The 27,647-nt window shown below is 47.6% G+C and overlaps 2 protein-coding genes across 10 annotated transcripts in view; one reads left to right on the forward strand and one right to left on the reverse strand.

The window, feature by feature from the left end:
* Positions 1-1,958: 1,958 nt before the first annotated feature.
* BMP4 (bone morphogenetic protein 4) lies at positions 1,959-9,094 on the reverse strand. Of its 2 annotated transcripts, none has more exons than XM_053889430.1 (4): positions 9,007-9,094; positions 5,550-5,674; positions 4,076-4,402; positions 1,959-3,073 (listed from the first exon to the last, which is right to left on the reverse strand). In XM_053889430.1, exons 1-4 carry the CDS (start codon positions 9,066-9,068, stop codon positions 2,217-2,219), a joined length of 1,371 nt encoding a protein of 456 aa, XP_053745405.1. In that variant the 5' UTR covers positions 9,069-9,094; the 3' UTR covers positions 1,959-2,216. The 2 variants fall into 2 exon arrangements, with proteins under 2 accessions (XP_053745405.1, XP_019307321.1); XM_019451776.2 differs by having other exon boundaries at positions 4,076-4,455; positions 8,797-9,061.
* Positions 9,095-15,843: 6,749 nt separating this feature from the next.
* LOC128773014 (uncharacterized) overlaps positions 15,844-27,647 on the forward strand; it is an 80,334-nt gene continuing 68,530 nt past the window's right edge. For all 8 annotated transcript variants that reach the window (XR_008417196.1, XR_008417197.1, XR_008417198.1 and 5 more), the window contains exon 1: positions 15,844-16,274. Coding sequence is in view for 4 of the 8 variants with exons in the window: in XM_053889432.1 (XP_053745407.1) it covers positions 16,039-16,274 (236 nt within the window). In the remaining 4 variants the exon portion in view is untranslated. The remainder of the gene's footprint in view (positions 16,275-27,647) is intronic.

Here is a 27,647-nt window from a genome sequence, read left to right on the forward strand (position 1 = left end):
TAAAGCTGGCCATAGCTCGTTGTTCTTCATGCTAACATTTGTGGCATTAGGACTATTTTGTTAACTAGGTATATGCAATTCACAGAATTTCACGGTAAATTCCCCAGACCAAATATTTGGCTGAACAAATAAACAACATTATCCATTCCTGAAAATAAGCCAGTAGAAGGGGGGGGGGGGGGGTTGGGGGGCAGGGTGGTTGCTAGAAAGTGACCTGAGCCTGGCTGCCACCAGGCTCAGGATTCGCCCTCTGATAATTTGTCCAAGTGCTAGAGATCTGCGGGTTCCTTTCCAATGACACGGACATTTCAGAAAGTTGCTGGAAATCTGGTGAAACAAAACGAGGCCGCCTGAGGGGAACCCATAATGGGCTTCCCCTAAATGATTTATTCGACCTCTATACCATTAATCAAAGGGGCAGCGACCTGGGGGGCTGGAGGAGGGAGGCACATATCCCTCTTTGCAGGGAGTTTTGGAGGAACCTTGGAGTCTTGCTGCCTTTGCCTGGGGCTCTGATCTCCTCTCTCCACCTGCGCTCTCCGGGGAGCTGGGGCTTTGGCAGCCGCTCCACTTCTATTTTTATTGGTTTCCACTAAGCTGCTCCTTTTGGAGGATTGTAGGGCTTCGGTAATTAAAAACAAAAATGAATCCTGCTTCACCCACCCCACCTCCAAGAGCACTGGGAAGAGTTGTGTACATGAATGCAGGGGTGCCCCCCCCCACCACCACCAAGGCCATTGGTGTCTACACCTTCACAAGGGAGAAATGCACTCCTATCAGCCCACCTTACACAGACTATAAAGACAAAGCTTTTGCCCCAAACCTTCCCAGGGAAAAGTACACACATAAGAAATGAACCTACGCAGGCTAAAATTCCAGGGCTTAATTTAGTTGCTGGTGGCAAGTAAGAAAGAGCCAGGGTCTCTTTCTCTGATCCTCTTAGCTTCTAGATCCATGTAGTTCTAGGCATCCCTTAACTGAGGGGGACTCACACACATTAGCGTTTTCCTTTTTCCCTTTGGCCAAAAATTGAGCTTTCTCCTTGAAGATGCATTACTAGATGCATTACTCTCTGCCCCGCTCTAGAAGGGCGAGCAGACAGCACGGAGAGGTAAGGGAGCTGGAACTGGACTCCATGTTGCATATGGGAGAATGTGTTCACAATGCCTACTTAGCAGTTTTGACCCTTCAGTATCTGATCCCTTTGCCACCCAAGCCCAATCTGTTAGAATTTTAGGCCTTCATGTGGGGAATAGAAGGACAGGGGGCAAAAGCCAAGAGACATTGGAGGATTCCACCACTGTGGTATATTAAAATACTGGTCACCAAACTTTTCAAAGGTAAGGCACATTTTTTGTTCTATTCAATAAAACCCACTTCACCCCCGCACCCCACCCCAAAGCCTGTCAAAACAAACGCGCACACACACACATACACATTAATATGTGAATGTACAAATTAGTTTTGGTTTGAAAATACATCATCGTTGCCTATAATAAATGGAAACACCCTAGCTATCATAAAACTGCAGTGGGAATCATTCCTTAGAGTTGAGACTCTATCCATCACACTCAGCTGGGACGCACCTCTCACAGGTGAGCAAAAACAGAAGATGTACAAGGAGCCCAAATCTGAGTCTTTAATCTGGCCTACTCCTTTCATCCCACTGTTTCTCCAAGGCATGTGTCATCCAGATGGGAGAGGATGCTGCGTCCTTGTTAACATTAAATAGAAATGGAAAACAATTCATCCTGGCAATTACCATCTCTCTACCATCAGTTTACTTCCTGTCCCTCCAACTTCACCACCTCTAGTTACCACCCTCTGACTTCCATCCTGCCCCCAGCCCCTCCTTAACAGAGGGGTTGGAGGGGAGGGGGGCGGGGGTGGCACATAAATCTCTTTCAAAAGAGATGGGGCAGAAGGAAAAGAGAAAGGATTAAAGAGAAAAGGAACAGTTTACCTTTAAAATAATGACTCATTTTATTTTTTCTTTTAATATGTAGTTATAAATATATTTTGTCAAAATATATGATCAATATGGTCAAAACATTTGCACGTAAAGTCATAAATAAGGTCAAGGTGAATGTTTAGGTTTTTTTTTTTCCTTTTTTTTTTTTTCTTTTTAAAGATAAAAGTCCAGCTATAAGGAAGCAGTCTGTGTAGTGTGTGGGTGAGTGGATGGGAACTTGTGTGTCCCCAAAGACTGCCTGACGTCAGCGGCACCCACATCCCTCTACTACCATCTCTTGATAATTTTTCAGTACCACCTTGTCATACTCATCCAGGTACAGCATGGAGATGGCGCTCAATTCAGTGGGAACACAACAGGCTTTGGGGATACTGGAGTTGACAGAGTTGACCAGGGTCTGCACAATGGCATGGTTGGTGGAATTGAGGTGGTCGGCCAGTGGAAAGGGGCAGTCCCCGTGGCAGTAGAAGGCCTGGTAGCCTGGTGGGGCCACAATCCAATCGTTCCAGCCCACATCGCTGAAGTCCACGTAGAGCGAGTGGCGACGACAGTTCTTATTCTTCTTCCGGGCCCGCTGTGGGTGATGCTTGGGGCTACGTTTGGCCCTCTGGCGCCGGGTCAAGGCATGTCCTCGGCCATCATGGCCAAAAGTGACCAGGAGGGGCCGGAGCTGGGCCCAATCCCCACTCCCTTGAGGTAACGATCGGCTAATCCTGACATGCTGGCCCTGGTGGGTCCGTGTCTGATGGAGGTGAGTCACCTCAATGGCCAGCCCATAGTTCGGCTGTTTCTCCCGGGTCCAGCGAAGGACCGCAGGGCTCACATCAAAAGTTTCCCACCGTGTCACATTGTGGTGGACCAGTCTCGTGTCCAGTAGTCGTGTGATGAGGTGCCCAGGCACCACTTCTGCCGGGGGCTTCATAACCTCATAAATGTTTATTCGGTGAAAGCCCTGCTCCCAATCGGGGCCCTGGTTCACCTGCTCCCGGAAGAGTCGAAGCTCTGCGGAAGAGACCACCTCGTTCTCTGGGATGCTGCTGAGGTTAAAGAGGAAACGAAAAGCAGAGTTTTCGCTCGTCCCTGGGATGTTCTCCAAATGTTCTAGGCACCGTTGAGGAAAAGAAAAAAGGGAAAAGGAAAAAAAAAAAAAAAAGCACATTAACTTTTTTGAGAGTTAAAAAAGTCAAGAAATAGCTTCAGTCAAGAAGCACTGGGTGATGAATGGTGAATTCTGCTTCCATAGTGGAAGCCTATTTGGGGAAAGAAGCATACCTTTTCATTTGAAGGAGCAGATACACGGGCAGCTAGCAAACCGGCAAAACTTAGCTAGCATGCAGCGAGCACCAAAGACAGAAAGGATCTCCCAACCTCCTTTATATGTCTAATAATTTCCATGTGTCAACTCTTTACTCCACCACCATCAGACTCCCCTTTTAAAGCTCTCTTGGCTTTGTGTACACAGTTTTCTTTACAAGTGGTTATAAAGAAAAAGGGGGGCCAACAGAGCAGAGGCGGGAGGAAACAGGCACACAACTACCCTCTCCCTCTTCTTCCACTTTCGAGTATGTTACTAAACATTTCCCCAGCGATCTTGGAAACACAGAGCATGCCTTGTTGATCATGTTACAGAGGGGAAAATAAATTCCAACACAGTAATGATGCTGGTGGATTAATAACTCAGATTTACTTTGGAAAAGAAACATCCGCTAGGAAACATTCAGATCGGATTACAAGGCCCCTATTGAATAAACCTGACAAACACACAGCTGTAATATTAAATTCAGTAGGTGCTTTGAAAAAAACGGGCAGAAAACCTGGCAGAAAAGACTTTGATATAGCAAAAACACACCGCGGGGGCTAGCCCACGTCTGAGTGGTGTCATTCCCTTGCCCCCGAAACCCCTCCCCTCTGTCTCTAAAAAATAAATTCAGCCACAGCTCTTGGAGGTAAGCAGCTCTGTTCCCGGCCTCCAGGATTTGGGGCTTTGATGTAACCTGAACTCTTGTCCCCCAGGGCTTCCACTGTCCCACCAACCAGCCCTACTAGCGCCCCCCCACCCCCCACCCCCACCCCGCCACCGCCAGACTCTCCTCAGGGACTGACCTTCGTGGTGGAAGCTTCTCACGGTGTTGGCCCTACTGGCGGGGCGCTCAGGGTACTCCAGCCCGACGCTGTGGGTCTGCTCTTCCTCCTCCTCCTCCCCAGACTGGAGCCGGTAAAGATCCCGCATGTAATCTGGGATGACGGCGCTCTTGCTAGGCTGCGGCCGGCGGCGCAGCCCGAACATCTGCAGAAGTGTAGCCTCGAAGTCCCGCAGGAGCTCATGGCTCTGCCCTGAGCGGCGTCCTCCCGCGTGGCCCTGAATCTCGGCGACTTTTTTCTTCCCCGTCTCAGGTATCAAACTAGCATGGCTCGAGCCTCCTAGCAGGACTTGGCATAATAAAACGACCATCAGCATTCGGTTACCAGGAATCATGGTGTCTCTGGGGAGGGGGAGGAGGTGGAAGGTTAAAGAATAAATAAACACCAATAACTGGAGAAATAGAGATGTCTCTGCATATGCATATAAGGCTAGCGATGGAGGGTCAAATGTAAAACAGGTCAGAAAGATCAAGTTTGTGTCTTCTCCCTCACACACCCCCACCATCAGCAGCTGCAGCCATGCACGGCCTGAAAGTAGGAATTGCCCTGTAATTACTTGGTCTAACTTGTTTACAGTCAAATAACCCCAAATCAGATAGCCTCCATCCTGTTAATCTTTTTTTGTCCCAACTGCTATCTGAGCCATGATCTCAGCTTGGTTTCTTCAAGGATAAACAGTTAACATTGAGGGGGTAAGAAAGGGTGGGGGAGGGAGAACTATAATGCCACTGCTCTCCACTTCAGACCTTCAGCCTCTCTCCCTCTTCCTCCACACCCCCCCCTTCTTCCTCCGCCTTCCTTCCACAACTTCCAGCTGGTTCGGAGCGGGAGGGTGGGCGAAGACACTGGGCAGCAGGGTCCAGAGGCTGAGGCCGAAGTCGTGGTCTGGGAGCTGACCCAGTGACTTGACGGTTTATTTTACTGTGGCTGATGAGTTTGAAATGCCCAGCAAAAAGCATCTGATCGCGCCCGCTACTCACTCACAGGAAAGCAGGGGGGCGGGGGAGTGGGATGATTCCGAGAGAGACCTCTGTGACTTTTGACAAGCAGCTGGGAACATGCACGGGGGCACTAGGTGCTCCCCAGTTAAGTGTGCGTGCGTGTGTGTCTGTCTGTGTGTGTGTGTGTGTGTGTGTGTGGTTGCCCAGAAGGTACAACCCGGGGCTGAGGACCTTTCATCTCTTTAGCCCCCTCTTGCTCCCCTTTCTTGCAACGCACCCGATCTGAGAGCGCGAGTGGGAGCAAGCAGCACTTTAAACAAAACCGGTATGCTCAGAGCCCCGCGGCTGCCCGGCCAAGAAGAAAGCGACAGCGCTGCCAGAAAGCGGAGTGTGAACTCTGGAAAAAAGGTCCGACGGGAGGGACACAAGGCGAGCAGGGGTGGGGAGGGCAGAGTGAAATCCCAGGAGGGGGGAAGGAAGAGGTGTCTACTCACTGACAGAAAACAAGGCATATAATAACAGTCCATGATTCTTGACAGCCAATCTTGAACAAACTTGCTGGAAAGGCTCAGAGGAGCTGCGGCAGTGCGTTGCTCTGGATGGCACTACGGAATGGCTCCTAAAATGAATATTTGAATATAATGAGACTCTGGCGCAGACAGACTCTGTTTTTCTTCCAGCCCCTCTGAGTCACGTGAACGCAGAGGGCCCGCCCCGCGCACTGAGGAGCCCGCCCTTCCCGCAGCGGGCGGCGAAAGGGCCCGCGCGCCCTCCCCCCCGCGGCCCCGCCCCCTCGAGGAGAGGCCAACCCCCGCGCCGGCCGCCAGAGCCGCCTGCGGTCCGGGAGGAGCTCCGGGCGGCGCTCGGAGCAGCCCCCGGCCGGTCCCCGGGAGCAGTACGCGGAGGAGCGAGGTCCTCGTTTCTACCTGCGGCGTTCGGTGCAGCGGGCCGGGCCCTCGCCCCCGACCTGAAGCCGGAGGATCTGGGGCTCACTGTATGGGCTGCGCCTCTTGGCGCGAACTCGGTTCAAGTGGGGCCGGGAGCGGGGGCGGCGTCCCGGCAGCTCAAAGCCTCACCAACCGAGGGGCACTTAAAAAGGAAAGCGCTTCGGGACACACAAACGGGCGCGCGCGCACGCACCCCGCCACTTCCTCCCCGGGGTCTCCGCGAGGCCAGATATTTCTAACAGCGACAGCCGGTCACCCCCAGGCGAACGCCTGCGAGTGCTCAGAGGAGCCAGGCTGGTGCTGGAGCTCCTAGCCCAAAGCTGCCACCCCTGTCACGCACCGGGCCGGAGGGGGAGGTGTTGGGCGGAGATCGGTGTGGGAAAGTGGGGAGGGAGCGGCCGTGGGGCTATTTTCTGCGCTCCCATTTCGGAGAATCTCCGCACCGCGTCGGCCGGGGGGTCCTCTCCAAGCAAAGCAAATCCCCAAAGAAAGCGGTCGGCGGGACATTCAAGGCGGAGGGGAGGACTCAAAAGGAGACGTCGCCGCGGAAAGAGCGCATCACAAGTTTCAGGTCTTAATGTCGCTGAGGTTTTACAACTCCCGACCCAGCGCAGAAACGAAATCCCGCTGCGTTCCAAGGAGTCGAGAAAACCGTGAACACATTTCGGCCTGCGCTCGACCTCTGTGTCCGCGTCTCTCTCTCTCTCTCTCTCTCTCTCTCTCTCTCTCTCTCTCCAGATTGTCTTATTTTTGAAACCACCACTCCTCCCCCCCGCCACTTCCTTCCCCCACCCCCTTCCTCCTTTGCACCAGCTGCAGAGTCGCAGCAAATATTTCTTCAAGAATTCTACCAACCCACAGCTCGAGGAACTACCGGGATGTCCTGCCTAACGGGAGATGCTGCAGGCGTGGGTCGTTCTGCACTGGGGCCTTTTCGAAAACCTGTCCCGCTCGACTCTGCGTCGGCCTCGGCCCGCGCCGGGTCCCAAGCCCCGGACTCCCGCTCCCGTGGCCACTGCACCCGGCCTCCCTTCTCTGCGGCTCTTCCCAGTTCCAGCCTCCAGTCGTTTCAGAGACGGGAAGCTCAACTTGCCCGCCTCTCTCCCTCAAATTTGGTTTCCTTCTCGGGGGCACTCGCGGGAAGCCTTTGAGGAAGAGTAAGGAATCAAGCTCTTAGCCCTCCCTCCGAGCCCGGGCTGCCCGGCGCCGCCCGGCACCGCCGGCCAGGGTGTGGAGGCCGCGGGCGCCGCTGCGCGATGGTCGGCGCCCCGGGAGCGCCGCGCAGCTTCTTGAGCGGCTCTCCGGTTTTCCTGCTCTCGTGCCACCGCAGGGTCTGACTGCGAAAGGGCTGGGAGAGCAAACGGGTTATTTGAGACGCCGGGAACCCTAAAAAAAAAAAAGCCCCGTGGGAGGAGCTGTAGAAATGGGAAAAGCAGACGGGGAAGAGCAAGTCCCCGCGGGGCGAAGGGCCGGTGGAAGGGGCGGGCGCCCGGGATCCCCGGACAATCCTCTGCCCCAAGGAATCTCCTAGGGCGGCGGCGGGAGCGCGCGGCGCTAAAACCCGGAGGCTGGACCAAGAGCGGGTTGTGTTTCAATTTCAGATTCCGTAGGATTCGTCTCTAATCACGTTTTCCTCCCCCAATCCGCCCCCCTCATTTTTTGAAATAAAAAGATAAACGTCGAAAAGGATATTCGTCTCCAGAACTTTTTCTTGGGAGTGGGGGGAGGCAGGGATGCAACTCGTGACGATTGTCCTTTACTTCCCCGCCCGAGTCTTCTTCCGACGCCGAAGTTGGCCCAGAGGTGGCCTCAGTTTACTAAGTCTACGTTTGCGGAGGGGGTGGGGGAGCTTAACGTCTCACAAAGCTTTCAGCCCACAAACTGCGATCTTTACAGTCCATCCACCTAAGCGGTGCCCAGGAAGCGTCGGAAGCGTCGGGCCCGACTCCCGCAGGGAGGGGTCCACAAGGACCCAGGAATCCCAGGGCTCTTGCCAGTCGGCTCTGGGCAAGGAGGACCAGCAAGAGCCTGGGTCCGTAGCGAGTCTCGCCAGCGACTCCCCATGGGCCACCACACCGCAGGAAGACGCGTGCCCGGAGAGCGAGGCATCCTGACTATGGTCCCTACAGACCCTACACCAGGAAACGATAGGGGAGAGGCTCCTTGGAGGCTGCAAGTTCATGAAAATAGCTTGTGCAGCAGGCACGTCGTGCAGCGGCATATCGCGTGCTCTCAGGGGCTCCCGCCGGCTGGGGGCCGGGTCGGGTGACACTCCCCTCGACGCAGCCCCTCTGGCGGCGCGCAAGATCCGGAGGCTGCAGGACCGCGCTCCCCGCGAGAGAACCAGCCCTGGTTAGGTGTTCTTTCTCCACCTCGCGGTCCCTCGGCCCTCTCACACTCTCAGGACCTCGGAGCCGACACTCCTTTCTCTCCCGGCCCTTCCCGTCCGGGGATCGCAAACGCCAGTGCCCTCGCAACGCGTTCGTCTCAGGACCCCTCAGTCTTTCCCAGCGACCCGCAACTAGAGGCTTCTCTTTTTCCCTTCTCTTCTGCTCCGAACCTATCAAAGGTGGAAATGGCCCGGGGCCGCCAGACGGAGAAAGTGGCCTGGGTAGAGACAGCAGAAGACGTGGAAGTGCCTTTCAGCGCCAGCATCCCTACCTCTAGCACCACGGTTGGAGAAAAAATAGGCCACCTTTAGCGGTGGCCACAGGCTGAGCCCCCCCGCCGTTCCCCCCAAGGATGCTCCCCGGCCCCCTCTGCCCGGCTCCCCTCGCCAGGTAGCCTTGCTCACCATAGGTCCCTTCAGTAGCGGGCTTGCCAGCAGCAGCTCCCGGGGACCTCTGAACGGCTGCAGTGAACCTGGGCAAGGACCGAGGACTGGGGCGCTGCAGGCTCGAGACGGCGCGGACGGGAATCCCATCAGGGAGAGAGGCGAGCTACTCAGCCCCGAGCGGCCGCAGCGTCTCAGGCTCTCGTCCCTCGGCTCGGGTGCCACACTCACCTAGCTTCCGGACAGGGCTCCGCTCTCCTTCCCTCCCTCCCTCCTCCTCTGCCCTCGTGCATCTTCTCCTTCCCCCTCTTTCCCTCGCTCCCTTTCTTTCTTTCCTTCCTCCTCCTCTTCCCCGTCAGCCCCTCCCTTCTTCCCTCCGCCCTCGCTCGCCTCCCTTTCTGAGATGGGAGCCCCGCCCACATCCTCCCATCCAGCCGCCGGGCCTCGCCTCGCAGGCCCGGGTCCCGGAAGCCCGGGCTGCGCCGGAGTCCACAGCTGCTGCCCCGGCCCGGACGGTGCTGCCTCCAGCCCGGGGAAGCGGCCGGGGCTCACCTGGGGACCACGTGCAGAGGTACTAGAAAGCATGCACCGACTAGTCGCCGTTCCTTCCAAAAATACCCATGGGAGTCTGGGCTTCCCCGAGTTTAGAGTAACTGCAGCCCAAACTGATGATTAAAACACTGAGTAATCACCATTTACCCCGAGTAATTAGAGATAATGAAACACCTCTAAAATCAGGTTATGGAAAAAGGAGCTGTTGGATTGGCTTAAAGAGTGGCCTTCCATAAACTGTTAAAGGATTTCCAAACTGAGAAACAGGCTGTGCGCAGAACTGTGCGCGCTAAGAGGTACTTCTTTGGCTATTGAAAGGTCACCTTACTTCCAAAACATTTTTTTAAATGCTTCTTGTGGAAAGCCTTGGCGATGACCAAAACAAGATGGCCCCAATAAACAGTCTGGTTTCCCCTCCACGACCCCAGGCCTAGCACTTTTGAGGACAGAGGTGGTGTGGAGACAGGCTGGGGCCATGTTTTTACAGTTAGAAAAGTCTGCTTATTGTAACTTAAGAACCACCACAGCAGTAATTTTTGTTGTTATTGTTGTTTATTTGTGGTGCGCCTAGGAATACTGTTAACCTCAGCAAACTGACCTTCTGAGGAGGTAACAACCACTGAAGCCTTTTTGGCCACAGGGAGAAAAGAAAAGATACCCTTTGTTCTGTTATTAAAGGAAGAAAAAGGGTGAAGAGTTGGCCCTGTCCTACGAGAAAGTGTTAGTAATTGTATTAGCAGGGAGGTGGAATGTGTGCTCTAAAACCCTCCCAAACAGGAGCTACTTTCACACAGTGTCTCTGATGAAGCAGTGAGGGAGACAGCAGCAGCATCCCTCTGGTGTACAAACGCGGAAGGGGAAGGACAGCCAGGTTCCAGGAACTTGCCCACAGCCCTGCAGTAAATCACAGCCTCTGCTCTGGAGTCCTGAGCTAATACTGCAGGGCGGGGCTGAGGGTCACAGCCCAGAGCTCCAGGTAGCCAGGCAGTGCTGGAAGACTGAGCGTTTCCTGTCCTGGATTTTTTTTACCCTGGGATCCATACTAACTTCGCTGTCTCAGCAAAATATTTAGATCTTTACTTAAACAGGTATTGGTCCTGCGTACCTCATCTATAAAAACTTTACATTTACACTGTACCTTCAATATTCAGAAAACAGGCACCACTTCCTATGTGGAACACAGATGACCAAGTGGAATTGCATGAAATCAGGGGAACAGCGATGAGGGCAGGGCCAAGATGTCCTGCCATCTTTTCCAAGTTAGGCCTGTGAGGTCTGTTAGCCCCATAATGCCCCAAACAACAAAACAATCTGTATGGCTTTGAGCACTTCCTTTAATTCCCGTGGGTCTCAGTTTCCATACCCACTCTCAATTTAAAAATGATTGAACTTTTTTATTGAAATTCATTGAACATCCATCTTCTTTCATTTTAAATCACTCCTGAGCCCACTTCTTCTAAGAAGCTCTGATTAAACAGGGCAGGGCAATACTACCACCCTGAAAGATGGCCGACAATATCCCTCCAGCTTCCAGCATAATCAGAATCACACCCATAAACAATAACAAAATTCAAATTCCATTGAAGAGTTACCTAGTGTCCATCCGGGGGCATTAGGTTCCTTTAGCACACTGCCTAGAGGAAGGACAGAGCAAATGTTCACCACGCCCCCTCAAATAATTAGTATTGTTTTAAATTATTTTTAAAAAATTTTTAACATTTATTCATTTTTGAGAGACAGAGTGTGAGTGAGAGAGGGGCAGAGAGAGAGGGAGACACAGAATCCGAAGCAGGCTCCAGGCTCTGAGCTGTCAGCACAGAGCCCGACGTGGGGCTCGAACTCACAGAGTGTGAGATCATGACCTGAGCCGAAGTCAGACACTTAACTGACTGAGCCACCCAGATGCCCCTTAAATTATGTTTTAACTTTATTTATTTTGAGAGACAGAACACAAGCAAGGGGTGGGCAGAAAGAGAGAGAGAGAGATTCCCAAGCAGGTTATGCACTGTCAGCGCAGAGTCCTAAGTGGGGTTCGAACTCAAGAACCATAAGATCATGACCTGAGCCAAAACCAAGAGTCAGATGCTTAACCAACTAAGCCACCCAGGTGCCCCTGTTTAGCATTGTTTTAATCATCAATGAAATCTGTTCCTTAATATTTAAACTCAAAAACAACATGATATGCTGTGTTTAAAAGCAGGGCTTTGGGGTGCCTCTGTGGCTCAGTAGGTTAAGCATCTGACTTCAGCTCAGGTCATGATCTCATAGTTAGTGAGCTCAAACCCCACAATAGGTTTCTCGCTGGCAGTGTGCAGCCTGCTTAGATTTCTCTCTCTCTCCCTCTCTCCCTCTCCCTCTCTCTCTCTCTCTCTAAGTAAATAAATAAACTTAAAAAAAACTCTAAAAAAATGCAAGGCTTTATTTTAAGGCATGAGAAAGTGTGTGTGTGTGTGTGTGTGTGTGTGTGTGTGTGTGTGTGTTCTCACTCAAATGCTTTTGGATAACTGCTATTATCTCATGTGACCGAAGCCTAAATACTAAAATGGCCATTGGCCCACCCATGAGTGTGTGAAACTCACAGTCCAGGAGTTTCTAATTAAGCCACCTGACATACGTTGTTTAGACTCCTATAGGAACCTTTAGATGTGTGATGGAAGAACTCAGCTTCCGTTCTCTCTGGACAGCTTTATACCCAGCCCACATTGTATGCAGTGCAAACCATCTATTACCACCTCCTTTTATTCACTCCTCTTTTCCTTTTTACTTCCAATCTCTCGTGCCAAAGAAGAAATCACTCGTTGCTTAGAGAACTAAATCTATCACAGTCTAGTGATCAGAGTTGGTGAGGGAAATCAGTCCCTATCTGGAGCTTACTTGTGAATCTTGGTGTTTTTAGAGAACATAATATAGCTGGGCCAAATGAAACTGTATCTGTTTGAGTCATTTAGATTAGGAGGAGAAATCTATCGTAATTCAAGAGTTGACTATTCCTCTTCTGCTGCTCCTGCTGAATGAAGGGCATTTGTTTGGGTTTTTCCTGGAAAGCATCAAGAAAGAGTAGCTCCACTGCAAGCCCTTAGGACGGCCTTTCTCAAGGTGTGTTCTGAGGACCTTAAACTTCAGAACGAGGCTGGAGGTGCTGATAAAATGCATATTTCCCAGCCTTGCCTGGCTCAGATGTACATCTTTCACAAGGTTTCCTGATAATTCTGAGCACACTAAAGCTTGAGAACTACTGTTTTAAAAGTTATTTCATGTAGGGGTGCCTGGGTGGCTGAGTCGGTTAAGCGTTTGACTTCGGCTCAGGTCACGATCTCACAGTTCATGGGTTCGAGCCCCACATCGGGCTCTGTGCCGACAGCTGGGAGCCTGGAGCCTGCTTCAGATTCTGTGCCTCCCTCTCTCTCTGCCCCTCCCCCACTCGAGCTCTGTGTCTCTCTCTCTCAAAAATAAATAAACATTAAAAAAAGTTAATGAAAAAAGTTATTTCATGTATATTTTCAAGGCTGATAGATACCATTAAAAGGCTGATACCTGGACATTATTAAACAGGCAAGGAATATGCTTGGCTTGTGCTTTATAAGCTGTTAAATACGGTAATTATGGTCTTCGTATATCCAGAGTACACCAAATAGGTCTTCGTAAATGAAAAGATTTCTAACCCTATCGGTGTAGTGGTCCTTACTTCAAGGTCCTTGATTAAGAACCACATCAAGTCATCAAATCTTTGCCAATTAAGTGTCTGCTGAAGCTATGGAGGGATACTTTGAAGGACTCCCCAGTCTTGGTGACTTAAGAAGCAGTAAGATAGATGAATTGGAATTGGAATTGCAAGGGATCTCTGAAACTTTTCTCTTATTAATTCGTTCATTTTTCTCTTATTAATATTTGCCATTTGTTACGTATTTGCTGTCTAGTCCTCACAACAACCCTCATAAAATCCTTGTTACACAGAGGAGAATCTGAAATTTAGACAGGTCTTATAAGTCTCTCAAGGTCACAGAGCTAGTAGGTCGGGGACCCAAAATGCAGACCCTGTCAGTTGGTCTCCACCTCCACATGCAGTTAGCTGGGCTTGCGGAGGGATGGATCCCCATGGCCCAGCTTCTGAGTAAATAAGTCTTGCCCTGGAGGCTTTCCCAAGGCCAAGGCATCAGCAGATGCTGTATCCTTACAGCATGCTGTTACAGAGAATTTCCGGGTATCTTCCCAGTTCTTAGAAGACAGAACAAAATCAAGACCCAGAAGCTTATCTCCTCCTGATCTTATTACATAGCCCACCTTAGGGCAAGACTTTATGTGACCTGCCCTGGGAGGAACAAGTTGTGATCTTGAGAAAGAAACGTTTACCTCTGCTGGGTCTCAATTTCCTCATTGTAAAATGTGAGGACTGACCAAGTTCTTTCTCAGGTCCCAGGATGGAGAAATCATATATCTACTAGTTAAAATCATGGTCAAATGGCTTCACCTCCAGAGTCTTGGGTTTTCTCATTTATAATCTGAGAATAACAATTTCTATTTCTTAATATTCTTACTAGAAGCATTAAATGAGTTCATGTAATAAACTGGCAGGCATAAAGTGCTCAGCAAATATTAGCTATTATTTTTCTTCACAAAGGTAATGATTACAGGAGCAAAGTAGGTGAAGAGTCACTCTGGTGCTGAGTTTTATTTACTGTTAGTGATGCACTTTTTAAAGGAAGGGGTTATATCTCACACTGATTTTATAATCATTAAGGGTGGACACATCTCAGGTATTGATTGTATAAATCCTGTTAATGTGAATCAGCACTGCGCTGAGTTAACACTCATTATGGTTTGAATATATAGATCTGACCCATGAACAAATCTCTGCAAAGATGACTAGTGGCTGTCAAAGTGGACAGGCGTTAACTACTGAGAGCAAAGAAATAATAGGCTAGATGACATAGCTGAAACATTTTCCATCTCTAATTTTTCTGATCTCTAACGTCTCTGACTTTTAACAATTTTTTCTCTCTACTTCTTGTTGAAATGTAAACCCATTTCCTTTACCCTGGTGTGAAGAAGAAATGTAAGCCTGATTGCCAAGTCTTCCTTCTCTGGTTATTTGAGACTGTGGTCAACCCTTGATACACCTCACTCAAAGCTAAATAATACTGGATTCTAATATTTTCTCATGAATAAAACAAACTGTAATACTATTTCAGTTTCCTGTGCCTTAAATTATTGTCTTGCTACTTTCTGGAATACAGTTCTTTTTTAAAATTCCTTCAAAACAGACCATCAAATATGGACAGAGAATTCTAATCAAGACCCCAGAGAGATCAGACAGATGAAAAGACTGCTTTTATGTCTTAACATATTTAACATGTGGATGGCAGACAGGGCAAGGATATTGAAATTTCTCTCTTTCCAAAGAGGATGGCATGGCAAATAATGAAGGATATTTGGCTTGCTGTTTTAAGCTTCCCCTGCTAAAAAGTCATCAACTGTACCCACTTGCTTCTATAGCAGAGATGCTCTTTAGAAATAAATTATTATGCAATGTATCGAGAAGGTTAAAACTTTGGAAATTTTCTATCTCAGCATGTACATACTCTCTTTCTCTCCCTGTTGTACCTTAACAGCGTGACCTGGATGAAAATGCAGTGTCACGATGGCATGAGTTTTGGAAGCAGGGACATCACCCTGTACCAAATGAGTTGTTATGGTTCCCCAACCAGATGTCAATTGGGCAATACCATCTAACATTCTGTCCTCAATTCAAGCTAATAGCTTTCTACCCTTTTGCAAGGAAAGTTTTGTCCAAAGGAATATGTGATTCCAGTATTTTTTATTGTACAAATAAAACTTGGTGTGTTTACAAATAGTCTAAATATTGCATGAGGGGGGAATCCTTTTCACCAATATCTCCCTCAAGAATAAATGTATATTTGTAACCGTTCAGGGATTATGTATAGATAGAACAAACATTCAAAAATGCTTGTTAATGTTCACTTTGTGAACATTCATCAAGTTGTACCATGAGATTTGTGCACTTTTCTATTCGTGTTATATATCAATAAACGTTTACTGAAAATATCCTTTTGAAATCATTCCTTAACGTTACTTTCTTTGACCATCGTCTGAAGCCCAGAAGAAAGAGACAACGTTTCTTGTCACCTCAGGTAACCAGGGGGTCGGGAAGGGCAAAGCTAAGAGAAGCACTATCTATAGTTCCATGGTGGCCACAGCGCCAAGGAAATGGACTTGTGGCTTCAGGGAATCCACTCTGGGGCCTCCCAAAGAAGAGCAGTTGAAGCAACCAGGGCCTGGCCTCTGGGGAACAGTGCTGCCCAAGATAAGAGAGCAAGATACTTGATGTGCCCCTGCACTCTTCTGAAGCCCAGGGAGGGCCAGAACCGCTGGGCCAGAAAAGAAGCTCCTGAAGGCCTGCCTATGCACTTTGGACTTAGCTCTTCCCCTCCCTGGCTTCTCTGGCTGAGAGGCTCCGACAGGGCATTACAATGCGTCAGTCTTGGGGGGGGGGGGGGGGGGGGGGGGGGAGGCAGGGACAGAAGTGCACTAAGCCCAAAGAAAAAATAACAGCTCTGGAGAAAGAAATGGGCTCCATCTCCAGATTCTGGGAGTCCTAGGCTTGGCGACTAGGCTGCAGAGAAGGGCTGGGGACCGGATAGTAATGCAGAAGACGGGGCTCCGAAGGAGCGCCTCTCATGATGCCCAGCTCGGATGCAGACATGGCTATTAGGTGCATGTGGCCTTGCGTCCCCAGGGCCAGGCACCGAGATCACGAGACCACGCAAGCTCCGGTTAAGAAAGCGTGCGGTGAGAGGCTGCGGGAAAGGGACCGGCCTGCGTCTGCGGAGAGCGGAGACGCACCCGGCCCTCACCCGCGGCAGGCAGACGGAGAAGGAGGCGCCGACACCCGGAAATTCCGAGGCACTCCGTCCCTTCGCCGGCTGCAGGTGCGTAGCAGGCCGGGGACACGAGCCTCGCCAGCCCCGGTGCGTCCTCCCGGGTCAGAAGCAGGCGTGGGCTTCCCCGCGGGCCCTCCAACGAACGTCCGCCGGCGTCCCCGAGGCCCGAGGGCCACGGAGGGGGCGGAGGCTCGGGAGGCTGCGGCCCCTCTCCTCCGGCACTCCCTGCGCGTCGCGGCCCGGGGTGAGCGGCCCAAGGTGCCGGTGCCGGCGCCGGCTGTTGGACGCCAGCCGGCTCGCCTCCCAGGGTCCCTCCGCCGCAGCCTCCTGCCGCGCGGCGGCCTCTGGCTCTGGCCTTGGCCCCTCTGGCTCGGCGGCTGCACCTTCCTACCTGCGAGAGCTCGCCCCGCTCTCAGACTCGTTTTGCAAGATTTGTGCTCCAGGTGCCTAACCTGACCCCCACTTAAATAAACAGCGAGCGCCCCCCGCCACCTGGGCTAGCCACCCGCACAGAATTTCCGTGCACCCGCGAGAGTGGCTCCACAGAGCTCCCACTTCTTTCTCCCTCTACCTCGACCTGGAAACTCTGGACTATTCCTGCAGAAGGAGGGGTGGGGGGTGGGGAGAATAGAAGGAAGACGGAGAGGGAGGGAGAAGAGGAGCACCGTCCTAACGTGGTTCCCGCGACAAGTTTGCTCCAGCTCTCTCCAGCACCCCCCACTCCCACCCCTTAGATATGTTGGGGCACAGGGTACTAGAGTCCTGCTTCCACTCGCTGAACATTAAATTTGGATAGTATTTGTTAACCTTGCCCCTTGCTCCCCACCCCATGCCCTCCTCTACCGGTTCCGTCTTTAGATAAGTTGTCCAGACTGCAGACTCTGGTTTTTCCCATCAAGTAAGGAAAAGAGTGAGCTTCCTCAGGGGCCTAGGCTTCTGGGACCTGCCATTTCTACTTGCCAAGCCCAGCAGTGATATCTGCCAGTTTATGCAACACCAGGGAGGGGAGATTAATAAGGCTAGGAAGAGGAGGAGCAGGGATCTGGCATGGAGAAAGCCAGCAAGGAAGAGGCTGCTGGAAGAGGCTTCAGATGGCCTCTGGTGGGGCAGTGGATCATTGCCAAACAACCTGGGGGGCCCTAGCCTTCCCTCAAGAGAGGTAAAAATGAAACATGACAAGGACACTCCTTTATCCAGTACATAGGAATGTCAGGCTGGATTTTGAAGACTTTGCCTCAGAATTCTGATTTCCATTCTGAAAATCTTTTTCTTCCTTCGTCACTTCCTACCAGTGTTAGGGTGTCTTCAGTTTGCACCAGAATGTGCTGTGCCGCTCCTGCATCTGATTACTTCTTTAGCTGGAACCTGAGAAAGTTGGATAGTATGGTTTTATGTCCCCACCTTTAGACTGAATTAGGAAGAAAAAAAAAAAACACACAACACAACAGAAATAGAAACTGGAGGACTGAAAAACAAAAGGTCTTAGTGGAATATGAAAGTGAGAGCTAGCATTCTTTGTTGTATTTAAATTAAATGCTAATCTAATTTAGCAGTAGTTTAAATTAGAGATTCTTAAACGTGCTAAGTGGCATCATTAAGGATCCCTAGATGGATTTTAGGAGATCTGTGAAAACCACAAAATTTAGGCATACAATGATGGAGGTGGATGTAAAAGTGCAGGGAGGAGGCATAATTTTATTGAATTTTTAAAGGGGTTTGGACCCAGGAAGGGTTAAAAACCTGCAGAATATGTTGCATGCCATCCCTTTCTTATCGGAGAATGTCTCCAAGCTTCACACACACACACCTTGACTCAGTGGTACATAGCTTTCACACTCCGGAGCAAAATGTTCTTAACTGTTCATTGAGATAACAGAAATGTCTGTTTAGAGCCAACACCCATAGGGGAAAGGATCCTGGTGGAAAAACAGAAAAGTAACCTGGATCTCAGGTCCCTGCTCTGCTCCGTGTTAGCTGTACCCTCCACTTACCCACCTAAGACTCCTGAGAGTCTTAGTTTATGGAAGTGCTGGGGTGTATGTGAAACTAATGCACAGATCACAAAACATATGGCTAGTGGCATTTACTTATGAAAATAAATGCTTATGTTCCACATGCTAGTTATAATTAGATGAACAATTATGTAAATAATTATAATTAGGTGAATATTTGCATATTTTCTTCCACCATATACTTACACGGAAAATCAACATACTTTGGATTCCTGACCATTCTTAGGCATGTTCATGTTTCATTATTTCACTTAATCTTTGAAACAATTTATGACTGGTATATTATAGTTATCCCCTCCCCCCCCTTCTGCCCCTTTTTTTTATTTGAAGAAAGAAAGCCAAAAAGAGGTTAAGTCAATTGCCCAAAGCCACCCAACTAACACCAGATTTCAACTTCAGATGAGATCCCTACTTTAAAGAAGGGATATTAGGAAAAAAAAAAAAAAAAAAGAAAAAAAGCAAATTTTGTTTAGATTTAGGTAAATTTAATTTCTATGGTACTTGTGCATTCTGTGCAAAGTATAAGTTTTTAAATTAGAGCAGCCACTTCCTTTTCATTTCCTCCATGTTTTGGGTTCACCAGCAAATTAATGGAAATTTATACACATAGTTCCTTATTAGTGGCACCTATGCTTCAACTAATAAGGCAGCCTTGGAAGAGAAAGAACGCCTCTGCCCTCCACTCCCGTAATTCCTTCCGGTAACCCTCTGTAGGAAGCACTGTCCCCTTTGGCAGCTGACAAATGGCGAAACTCCTCCAAACAGTTCAGTGTCTCAGCCAAGTGAGTTAGTAAGAACGTAGATCTTTTTTTTGGCTATACCATCAAGTCATAGAGCTAATGAAAACAGAACGGACTTATTTTGCTGTTCCCTGGTACATTAAAAGGTACATTAAAAGGTACATTAAAAGAAGTGCTGGAAGCCCTGGTCCACCAGTATTTCTTCTAAACACTTTCTTATGCCTTTAGCATTTGTATGTGGGTTTGTTCAACAGATAGTTCTCCTATTTTGTTTCTCTTTAGCATAAAACCCATAATACCAAACTCTACACTACTTAGTTTGTGGAAGCTCCAGAGAGCAGGCAGACATCTGTTCTTGATCTTTAATTATGCTTTAATTATGGCTTGAGAACCAGTATCACAGAAAATGAGTTGCTGGAGGGCAAGGCCCAAAAGCAAAAACAAAACAAAACAAAAAATATGGACCATAGTAGGCACCCTGCTCAAAAAAATTATGTATACTGGTATGTTTCTGTAAAGGCCTCAGGTTGCTAGGCTGGAGTAATTGATGAAAACATCTCCATAACATGCACTTAAGTAAGGGGGAATTGACGAAATGATTTTTCAAAGTGCAGTAGCCCATGTAGTGTGATTTTTTAAAAATAGACTTGATGTCAGAGAGTCTGGTTTTAGGTATAGCTACACCAGTGCATACTAGATGTTTGAACCTGGCTGGATATGGGATTTCATTTCTGGAGGCTGCCATTTCTTCATGAGTTATATGGGCTAGGATCTCTACACTTTCAGTTGTCAACAAGCTTTTTCTGTAAAGGACCAAATAGCTAATTATTTACGCTTTGTGGGCCACATACTGCCTCTATTTCTTCCCCTCCTTCCCTCCCCCCTTATCTTGCCCCCATTTCCTTCTCCTCCTCCTTCCTTTCTCTTTCTTCTCTTCCCTTTTCCTCCTCCCACAACTGTTTACAGATGTACAAACCATTCACGTTAGGTTGTTAGGGCTTCTGTACCAAAGCACCACAAAGTGTGTGGCTTAAACATCAGAAATGTATTGTCTCACAGTTCTGGAGGCTACAAGTTGACATCATCCGGTCAGCAGAGTTGCTTCCCTCTGGGGACATGAGGAAGAGTTTGGTCCATGGCAGTCTTTGGCGACCCTTGGTTTATAGAAACTTCAACCCAGCCTCTACTCTGACAGTCACACGGCATTCTCCCTGTGTGTCTGCGTCCAAATTTCTCCTCTTTGTCAGGACACCAGTCATACTGGGCTAGGGGCCCATCCTACTCCAGTATGACCTCATCTTAACTAATTATGTCTGAATTGACCCTGTTTCCAAATCAAGGTCACATTCTGAGATGATGGGGGTTAGGTTTCAACATATGAGTTTTAGAGGGACACAATTCAATTCATAGATCATTCTTGGCTCGTGGACCATACAAACATAGGTTGCAAGCAATAGTTTGCTAATCTCCTTAGTAAGGCCCCTGTTCATTCAAAAGTCCTATAATTCTCTATTCTTCATGACTTTAAATCACAAATTGTCTTATGCTATCCATTTACTTAACATTTTTTTTTATTGAACATTTACATATGCTAGGCACTGTCCTAGATTCTGGTGCATAGCAATGAAAAAAATGGATTAAGGGGCGCCTGGGTGGCTTGGTCGGTTAAGCGTCCGACTTCGGCTCAGGTCATGATCTCACGGTCTGTGAGTTTGAGCCCCGCGTCGGGCTCTGTGTTGACAGCTCAGATCCTGGAGCCTGTTTCAGATTCTGTGTCTCCCTCTCTCTCTGCTCCTCCCCTGTTCATGCTCTGTCTCTCTCTGTCTCAAAAATAAATAAACGTTAAAAAAAAATTTTTTTTAAATGGATTAAAAATCCTTGTCCTGGGTCTTACAATCTAGTAGGGAAGGCAGACCACCAACAAGTAAATATGAACAACTTATAGCATGTTAGATGGAACGAAGTACCAAGAATAAAAATAAAGTGGGAAAGAGATATAGCAATGGGGTTGAATTTTAAGAGTAGTCACGAATGCATCACAGAAAAGGTAATATTTGAGCAGACACCTGAAGGAGACAAGGGACCCGGCCACATGGATATTGGGGGAAATTGTTTCATGAGAAGGAAAAGCACTGTAAATTCTGAGGTGGAAGTGGGCCAGGAAACAGCTAAGAGGCCAGTATGCTTAAGTGGAGTGAGCCAAGGAGGGGAGGGGCTGGATATTTGGAGATGGGGTCAGAGAGGCAGAGGGGGTAAGAGGTTAAATGGTGTATGGTCTTGTACACCATAGTAAGAGCCAGTGTCAGGACTCGGTTGAGGTGAAGGAGGTACTCAGGGCTCACTATTTAAGGAGGTGCTCACCCTCACAGTGGTGCAAGTGCAGGGTGAGTCCCTGAGAGTGAGAACCTCCTTAAATGCTGTGCCCCAGGTGCCTCCCTCACCTCACCCAGCTCTGGCCCTGGAAAGGGCTTTGGCTTTAATTAGGAAGCCTCTGTTGGGTTTTCAGCAGAGGAGTGGAATGACCAGCATTACATTTTATCAGGATCACCCTGGCTGCTGTGTTGAGGGCAAGGATCAAATAAAGGGGGCCAAATAGAGGGTTGTTCGGATAATTTCCAGAGTAAAATGGTGAAAAGGTCCATGCCTGGTGACCCGCCAAGGATTGGACTACCTTATACAGCTATCAGACACATAACCAGTGGGCCTTGGGTTGTCTTTTCTTTTTGTTCTCACTCAACATTCTTTGGAGGTTACCTACATTCTAGACTGTATGTTAGGTGCTGGGGTTCCAATAATGAACAAGAATGGTCACTGACTCAAAACATTAATAGTTTCTTTCCTTCTTCCCTTTCTTCCTTCCTTCTTTCCTGCCTTATTTCCCTCTTCCCTTCCTTCTTTAAATATTTTGAAATTGAAAACAAAAACCCTGCCTCAAAGCTGATCTTTTAGGGAATTCACCATACATGCTGAGGTTTTCTGGTCCAGGCCCTCCATTTCTGCTCCATTTGGAGTAGTATATAGATGGTAGTGAGCATCGAGGAAGGATTTAGGAAATCGGTCATTATTTGTTATGATTCCTCATGGGAATACTACATCTCCCTTTCAGTTGTAAGATTGGGGAACTTTTAGGTCCAGAAGGTTTGCTGTCCTCATACTCAACCTTTCATTTTATAAACGAAGAGACTGAGACCCAGAGAGATCAACCCACAATTAGCTACTTATTGGTAGACTATGGCAGACCGTATTTTTCAAAACTAGCTGCAACAATGTCTTCCATCCCACATGCTCTTGAATGTGACATTGACACTCTTCCCATGGAGAAATGAGTGGTTTTCTATTGCTGCTATAACAAATTACCACAAACTTAATGGCTTAAAACAACACAAATCTATTATCTCACATTTCTGGAGATCAGAATTCCAAACTGGATTTTACTAGGTTAAAATCAAAGATCACAGTAGGGCTGTGTTTTTTCTGGATGCTCTAGAGAACATCTATTTCCTTGCCTTTTCCGGCTTCTAGAAGCTGTTGGCGTTTCTTGATGCCTGGCCAGCATCACTCCATCTTCTGCTTTCACATCACCTTTCCTTTTCTGACTCTGAGCCTTCTGCCTCCTTATTAAAGGGACACTTGTGATTATACTGGGCCCACCCAGATGATCTGGATTATCTCCCCATTGCAAAGTCCTTAACTTAATCACATCACAAAGTCCCTTTGCCAGGTAAGGTAACCTAGTCACAGGTTTGGGGATTAGGACATGGGCCTCTTTAGGGGATTTGTTATTGTGCCTACCACACTGGGTAAGCCCATGACGAGAGCAAAATTGGGCTGTGGTATTCCAGGACTCAGCCATGAAAGTGATACTGCTTTCAACTGGTTGTCTTGAATCAATTGCTTTTAGAACCCAATTGCCATTGCCATGCTGTTAGGAGACCCAACTAACCCAAGCAGAAAGGCTACAAGGAGAGACCACGTGTGGGTGTTCTGGCTGGCAGCCAGCATGTGAATGAAGATGCCTCCAGACGATTCCAGTTGCCAGCTGTTGCATTACCCCCAACTTTCAGATATTCCCACCTGAGGCCCCAGACTTCACAAAGGAAAGATACGTATCGTCACTATGCCCTGTTCAAATTCCTAATCTACAGAAAATGTGAGAAAAAAAATAATCGTTGTCTTAAGCTACTAAGTTTGGGGATGATTTGGTGTACAGCCATAGGAGACTGATACAATGGGCTGTGACCAGACCTTCAGTTTCTCAGTCCCAGTGCTTTTGACACCTCAAATATTGCCTCTCAGTCAAGCAAGAGCAGTGAGCAAAAATCATTTATTGAGCACCTATTAGGAGAAATGCCTTTTGGGAAATTTAAAAGTCTATAAAACTTGCTCTTCACCTTCAGAGAATACTCTTTAATTCTGGCGGGAAAGATGTACAGAAAGCACCTGTCAAGAGTGAAGTTAGGAGGCTGATGCACTAGTCATGGTAAGAGGTGGTAAGATCCTGAACCTTGGACACGGCACTGGACGAAAGGAAAAAATTAGAGTCTGAGAAGTTTTCTGAGGATTAGTTGACAAGAACTTCCAGGTGATGGACATGCAGAAAGAGAAGTAAGGGTAAAGAGGATTCTGTTGTTTCTAGCCATTAAAGCAGATGGGAAATCTAAGAGGAAAGGCAGGTTGGAGGACCCTTTATGCTAAATAAATTCAGTGTCTGGTAGGAATTTCCAGCTGGGGGAAGCAGAATGCCCCCATGCCCATGTGTTGCCATGCCAAGCCCCAACCTCCCTAAGGACCTCGCCCTATGTATCACTTCACCTGGCTGTTGATTTGTATCCTTTAATATTCTTTGTAATAAATCAGTAAACTAGTGAGTAAAAAAAAAAAAATCAGTCTCTGGTCATCCATGAGGCTAATCTATGTTTTAGAAAGCATTTTTACCATTAAATAATGCTTAGTTCCCAGTGACAGAACATCTAAAGGACCAACGAGGGTCGCTGTAAGAGGTACTACTGTGTAGGCAAGGAGGTAGAATTCCCACCATCCGTTACCATGAGCAAATCTGATCTTCAGTATCATTTCTCATGGGTAGTGCAGTTTTGCATAAACTTGTTGCATTTGTTCATCACAGCACATCACAGGTTAGGTAAAAAGAGTGGCGGTGTCACCATTTTGCTACTTAGAAAACATTCAGAAGTGGCTGGGCGCCACTCCTTCCCCGTGTGTGCTTCCTCTCCAACGGAGTTTCTCATGTCTCAGGGAAAAGGCAAGTGATTTTGCTTCCATTCTCTGGTGAGCCTCAAGGTATGTTCATGTGAACCGCAAAGATACAAGCAAACAAGAATTTGCTAACAGGAGCATGTCTATTTTATTTCCATAATGGGTCACTTTCACAGTGGGCTACAAAGTTTGCTTCCACATAATTACAAATACAGTATTTCCTACTCTATCTGAGAAACTCAAATCATAATCATGGAATTCTCCATTTTTATCACCGTCCACGACTTCACAACCAATTCCTCCGCACTCCTGCCTATAGAAGCTGCTCTAGGAATTTACCCGAGCCACAGATGAATTCTCTATGTTTCGTTTTATTCTCCATGTGAGCAGAAGTGTTGTGCCATGACTCCACTGAAAGTTAGGGAAGCTATGACAGAGACACCTGGAACATATTAAAATGGTTGAGAAAAAAATCGAAAGACTTTATACGTTTTGTGGTCTCAGATGGGACATACATAAAAAATAGGGATCTCAGGGGCACCTGGGTGGCTCAGTTGGTTAAGCATCCAACTTCAGCCCAGGTCATGATCCCTCCGCTTGTGAGTCTGAGCCATGTGTGGGGCTCTGTACTGGATCCTGCTTCAGATTCTGTTTCCCTCTCTCTCTGCCCCTCCCCCATTCATGCTCTTTCTTTCTCAAAAATAGATAAAGTATTTAAAAATTTTTTAAAAATAGGTATATCAATACTCCAATTCAGTTTTATTAAATAACATTTTTTCCTGATTCAAAATGAATACAATTTTATTTGAAATATTTTAGAAAGAATGTGAAAGGCACTAAGCAAAAACAAAATTCCTTTGTGAGCTTTTCACCCAGAGAGAACTATTATCAATAGTTTGATGAAAATACTTCCAGATTCTTTGTTTTTTTTTTTTGCAAATATACACTTAAAAACATTTCTAATGTAATTTTGCTGCACCTACTGGTTTGCAAGCTGATTTTTAAAAACTAGCCTTTGTATTGATACATCATGGAGATCTTCATATGTCAGATTTTATTCTTGAAGCCAATGTGAGTTTTCTATAGGCTGAATGTATTTATTATATGAATATTTTATCTATGACACATTTATCTTTTCTCTCCTCAAGTGTTTGTTAATTCAACAAACATTTACTGTAGACCCACTGTAGGTCAAGCACTGTTGCCAACATTGGGGATACAAAGGAGAATGAACCAGACAAAATCATTGCCATCTTTGAGCTTACATTCAAAAAGAGAAGGCAAACAATAGTCAAATAAACATGTGATAGATACAATGTTAGGTGGTGTTAGAATAGTATTTCTCCTATTGTTTTAGAAAAACAGAAAGAATTACAAAAGTTTTGCATACAGACTTCAATTGGTCCTGATTTGTATATTTACCACCAAATCTAATTTAATAAAAAGAAACAGCTTACAGTCTTCATCTGTGGTTTGGATTTAAGTGTATTGTAACTGCCACCAGCAGCCTTGGGGACTCATGAATGTTTCAGTTATCTGGTGCTTCATAATAAATAGCCCCCAAACAGAGTGGCTTAAAATAACAACTTATAGTCATCTCTTATGTACTGTAGATTGACTGGGCTCAGCTGGGCACTTGTTGCCTGAGCTCTTATGCAGTTGCAATCAGATGGGGCCTGGGCTACAGACAGCTGAATGTTCAACTGGGCTGGATGTCCAAGATGGCTTCTTCCCTACGTGTTTGGCACCTCACTGAGATGGCTGAGATTGGTGGGGGTGGGGGTGGGGGAAGGAGGTGGAAAGATGTCCCTTTTTTTCCATGCAGCTTCTCAACATGGATAACTTGGGCTTTATCATGGCATGGTGGTCTCATAGTACTTAGACTTCTTATATGGTAGCTGACTTCCACCAGAGTGAGCTTTCAAAGAACCCAAGGCAGAAGCTATTAGGTTTATTATGACCTAGCCTCAGAAATCACATAAACCACTCATACCATATTCTATTAGTTACATAAAGCCTGCCTAGATTCAGTGAGGGAGGGGTCTATGCAAGGGTGTGAATGCCAAAAGGCAGTGTTCATTGCAGGAGCATCTTTAGAACCTACCTCCAAAGAGATGAGAAAAGTAGCTAAAATGAAACAAAATGGGCGCACCTGGGTGGCTCAGTCGGTTAAGTATCCCTCGATTTCAGCTCAGATCATGATTTCACAGTTCCTGAGTTCGAGTCTCACATCTGGTTCTGTGCTGACCATGTAAAGCCTGCTTCAGATTCACTCTCTCCCTCTCTCTGTGTCCTCCCCTGCCCACACGCTCTTTCTTTCTGTCTCAAGAATAAATAAATTAATTAAATTTTTATTTTAAAAACAACATTATACTATCAAAATACTAAAGGTTACTCCACAGAGCTCAGCATACACCAAATGAAGGTCCTTTCTCAAAACAGTCCCGGTACTGGGGTGCCTGGGTGGCTCAGTCAGTTAAGCATCTTGACTCTTGATTTCGGTTCATGTCATGATCTCGTGGTTTGTGGGATCAAGTCCCACATCTGGCTCTGTGCTGATAAAGTGGAGCCTGCTTGGGATTCTCTCTCTCCCTCTTTCTTTGCCCCTCCCCAGCTCTCTCTCTCTCAAAATGAATAAACATTAAAAAAAATAAAATAAACAGTCCCAGTACCACAAGCTTGCTAATTCTCTGGATCAATTAATGCAGGCAGAGGACAGAAGTGCTGACATAGCCATTTTGTTCAAAAGGTGCAGCTCCTTGATGCATGGGATTGGTAAAACTAAGCATCCCTTTTGTGGAGAAAAAACGGACTCTACCATTGGGAGCCAGAAAGTAGCCCCGATTTCCTCTCCAGAAGGACAAAGCACATCTGAATGTCCAACGCTGTCCTGCTTAGTGTATCAAGTATGTTGTCCTCTGGCTACTTTATCAGTTAGGCTGGTGGCAGTCCTGGCTAAGAGCTCCCAGGTACTTGGTTTGGACCAGGTGCGAGGCCAGTCTCTATATATGTACTTACTGATGTTTTTTCCATAAGCACCCATGAAGTAAACATTTACCCCCGTTTCACAGAGGACGAAACCAAGGCATGGAAACTCTCAACTACTTGCCCCAGGTCTCGCAGGGAAGTCCCACTCTGGTGCCCACTCTCCTAACCACCGCACTGCACTGCCTCGAGCCAGTGACTCACTTCTCTGTGAGCAGTTTTATCGTGTGTAAACCAGCGTGTAAAACAGAACTGACACCCCTTCCCTCACAGACCTGCGCTGAGAGGAGTGTCTGCCTAGCTTTGCCACTTGCGGGCTGCATGACCTTGAACAAATTGTTTAATCTTTCAGAGTCTTGGTTCCTTATTTAATAAAGGAATGTGTTCTTGTGCGGAGTCCATGAGCCAATGCATATAAACTATAGCACCTGGCATAGAGGTCTGATAAATGGTATTAATACCATTGGTAT

Source organism: Panthera pardus, unplaced genomic scaffold (assembly GCF_024362965.1).
Source record: "Panthera pardus isolate Hobbes unplaced genomic scaffold, ASM2436296v1 HiC_scaffold_24, whole genome shotgun sequence".
Lineage (NCBI taxonomy): Eukaryota > Metazoa > Chordata > Mammalia > Carnivora > Felidae > Panthera > Panthera pardus.

Coding starts and splice junctions, on each gene's coding strand:
- BMP4 (XM_053889430.1), bottom strand. CDS start 9,068: ATGCACGAGGGCAGAGGAGGAGGGAGGGAGGGAAGGAGAGCGGAGCCC. Junction 4,403..5,549: donor ATATGCCTTGTTTTCTGTCA/GTGAGTAGACAC, acceptor TATTATGCCAAG/TCCTGCTAGGAGGCTCGAGC. Junction 3,074..4,075: donor GAGAAGCTTCCACCACGAAG/GTCAGTCCCTGA, acceptor AACGGTGCCTAG/AACATTTGGAGAACATCCCA.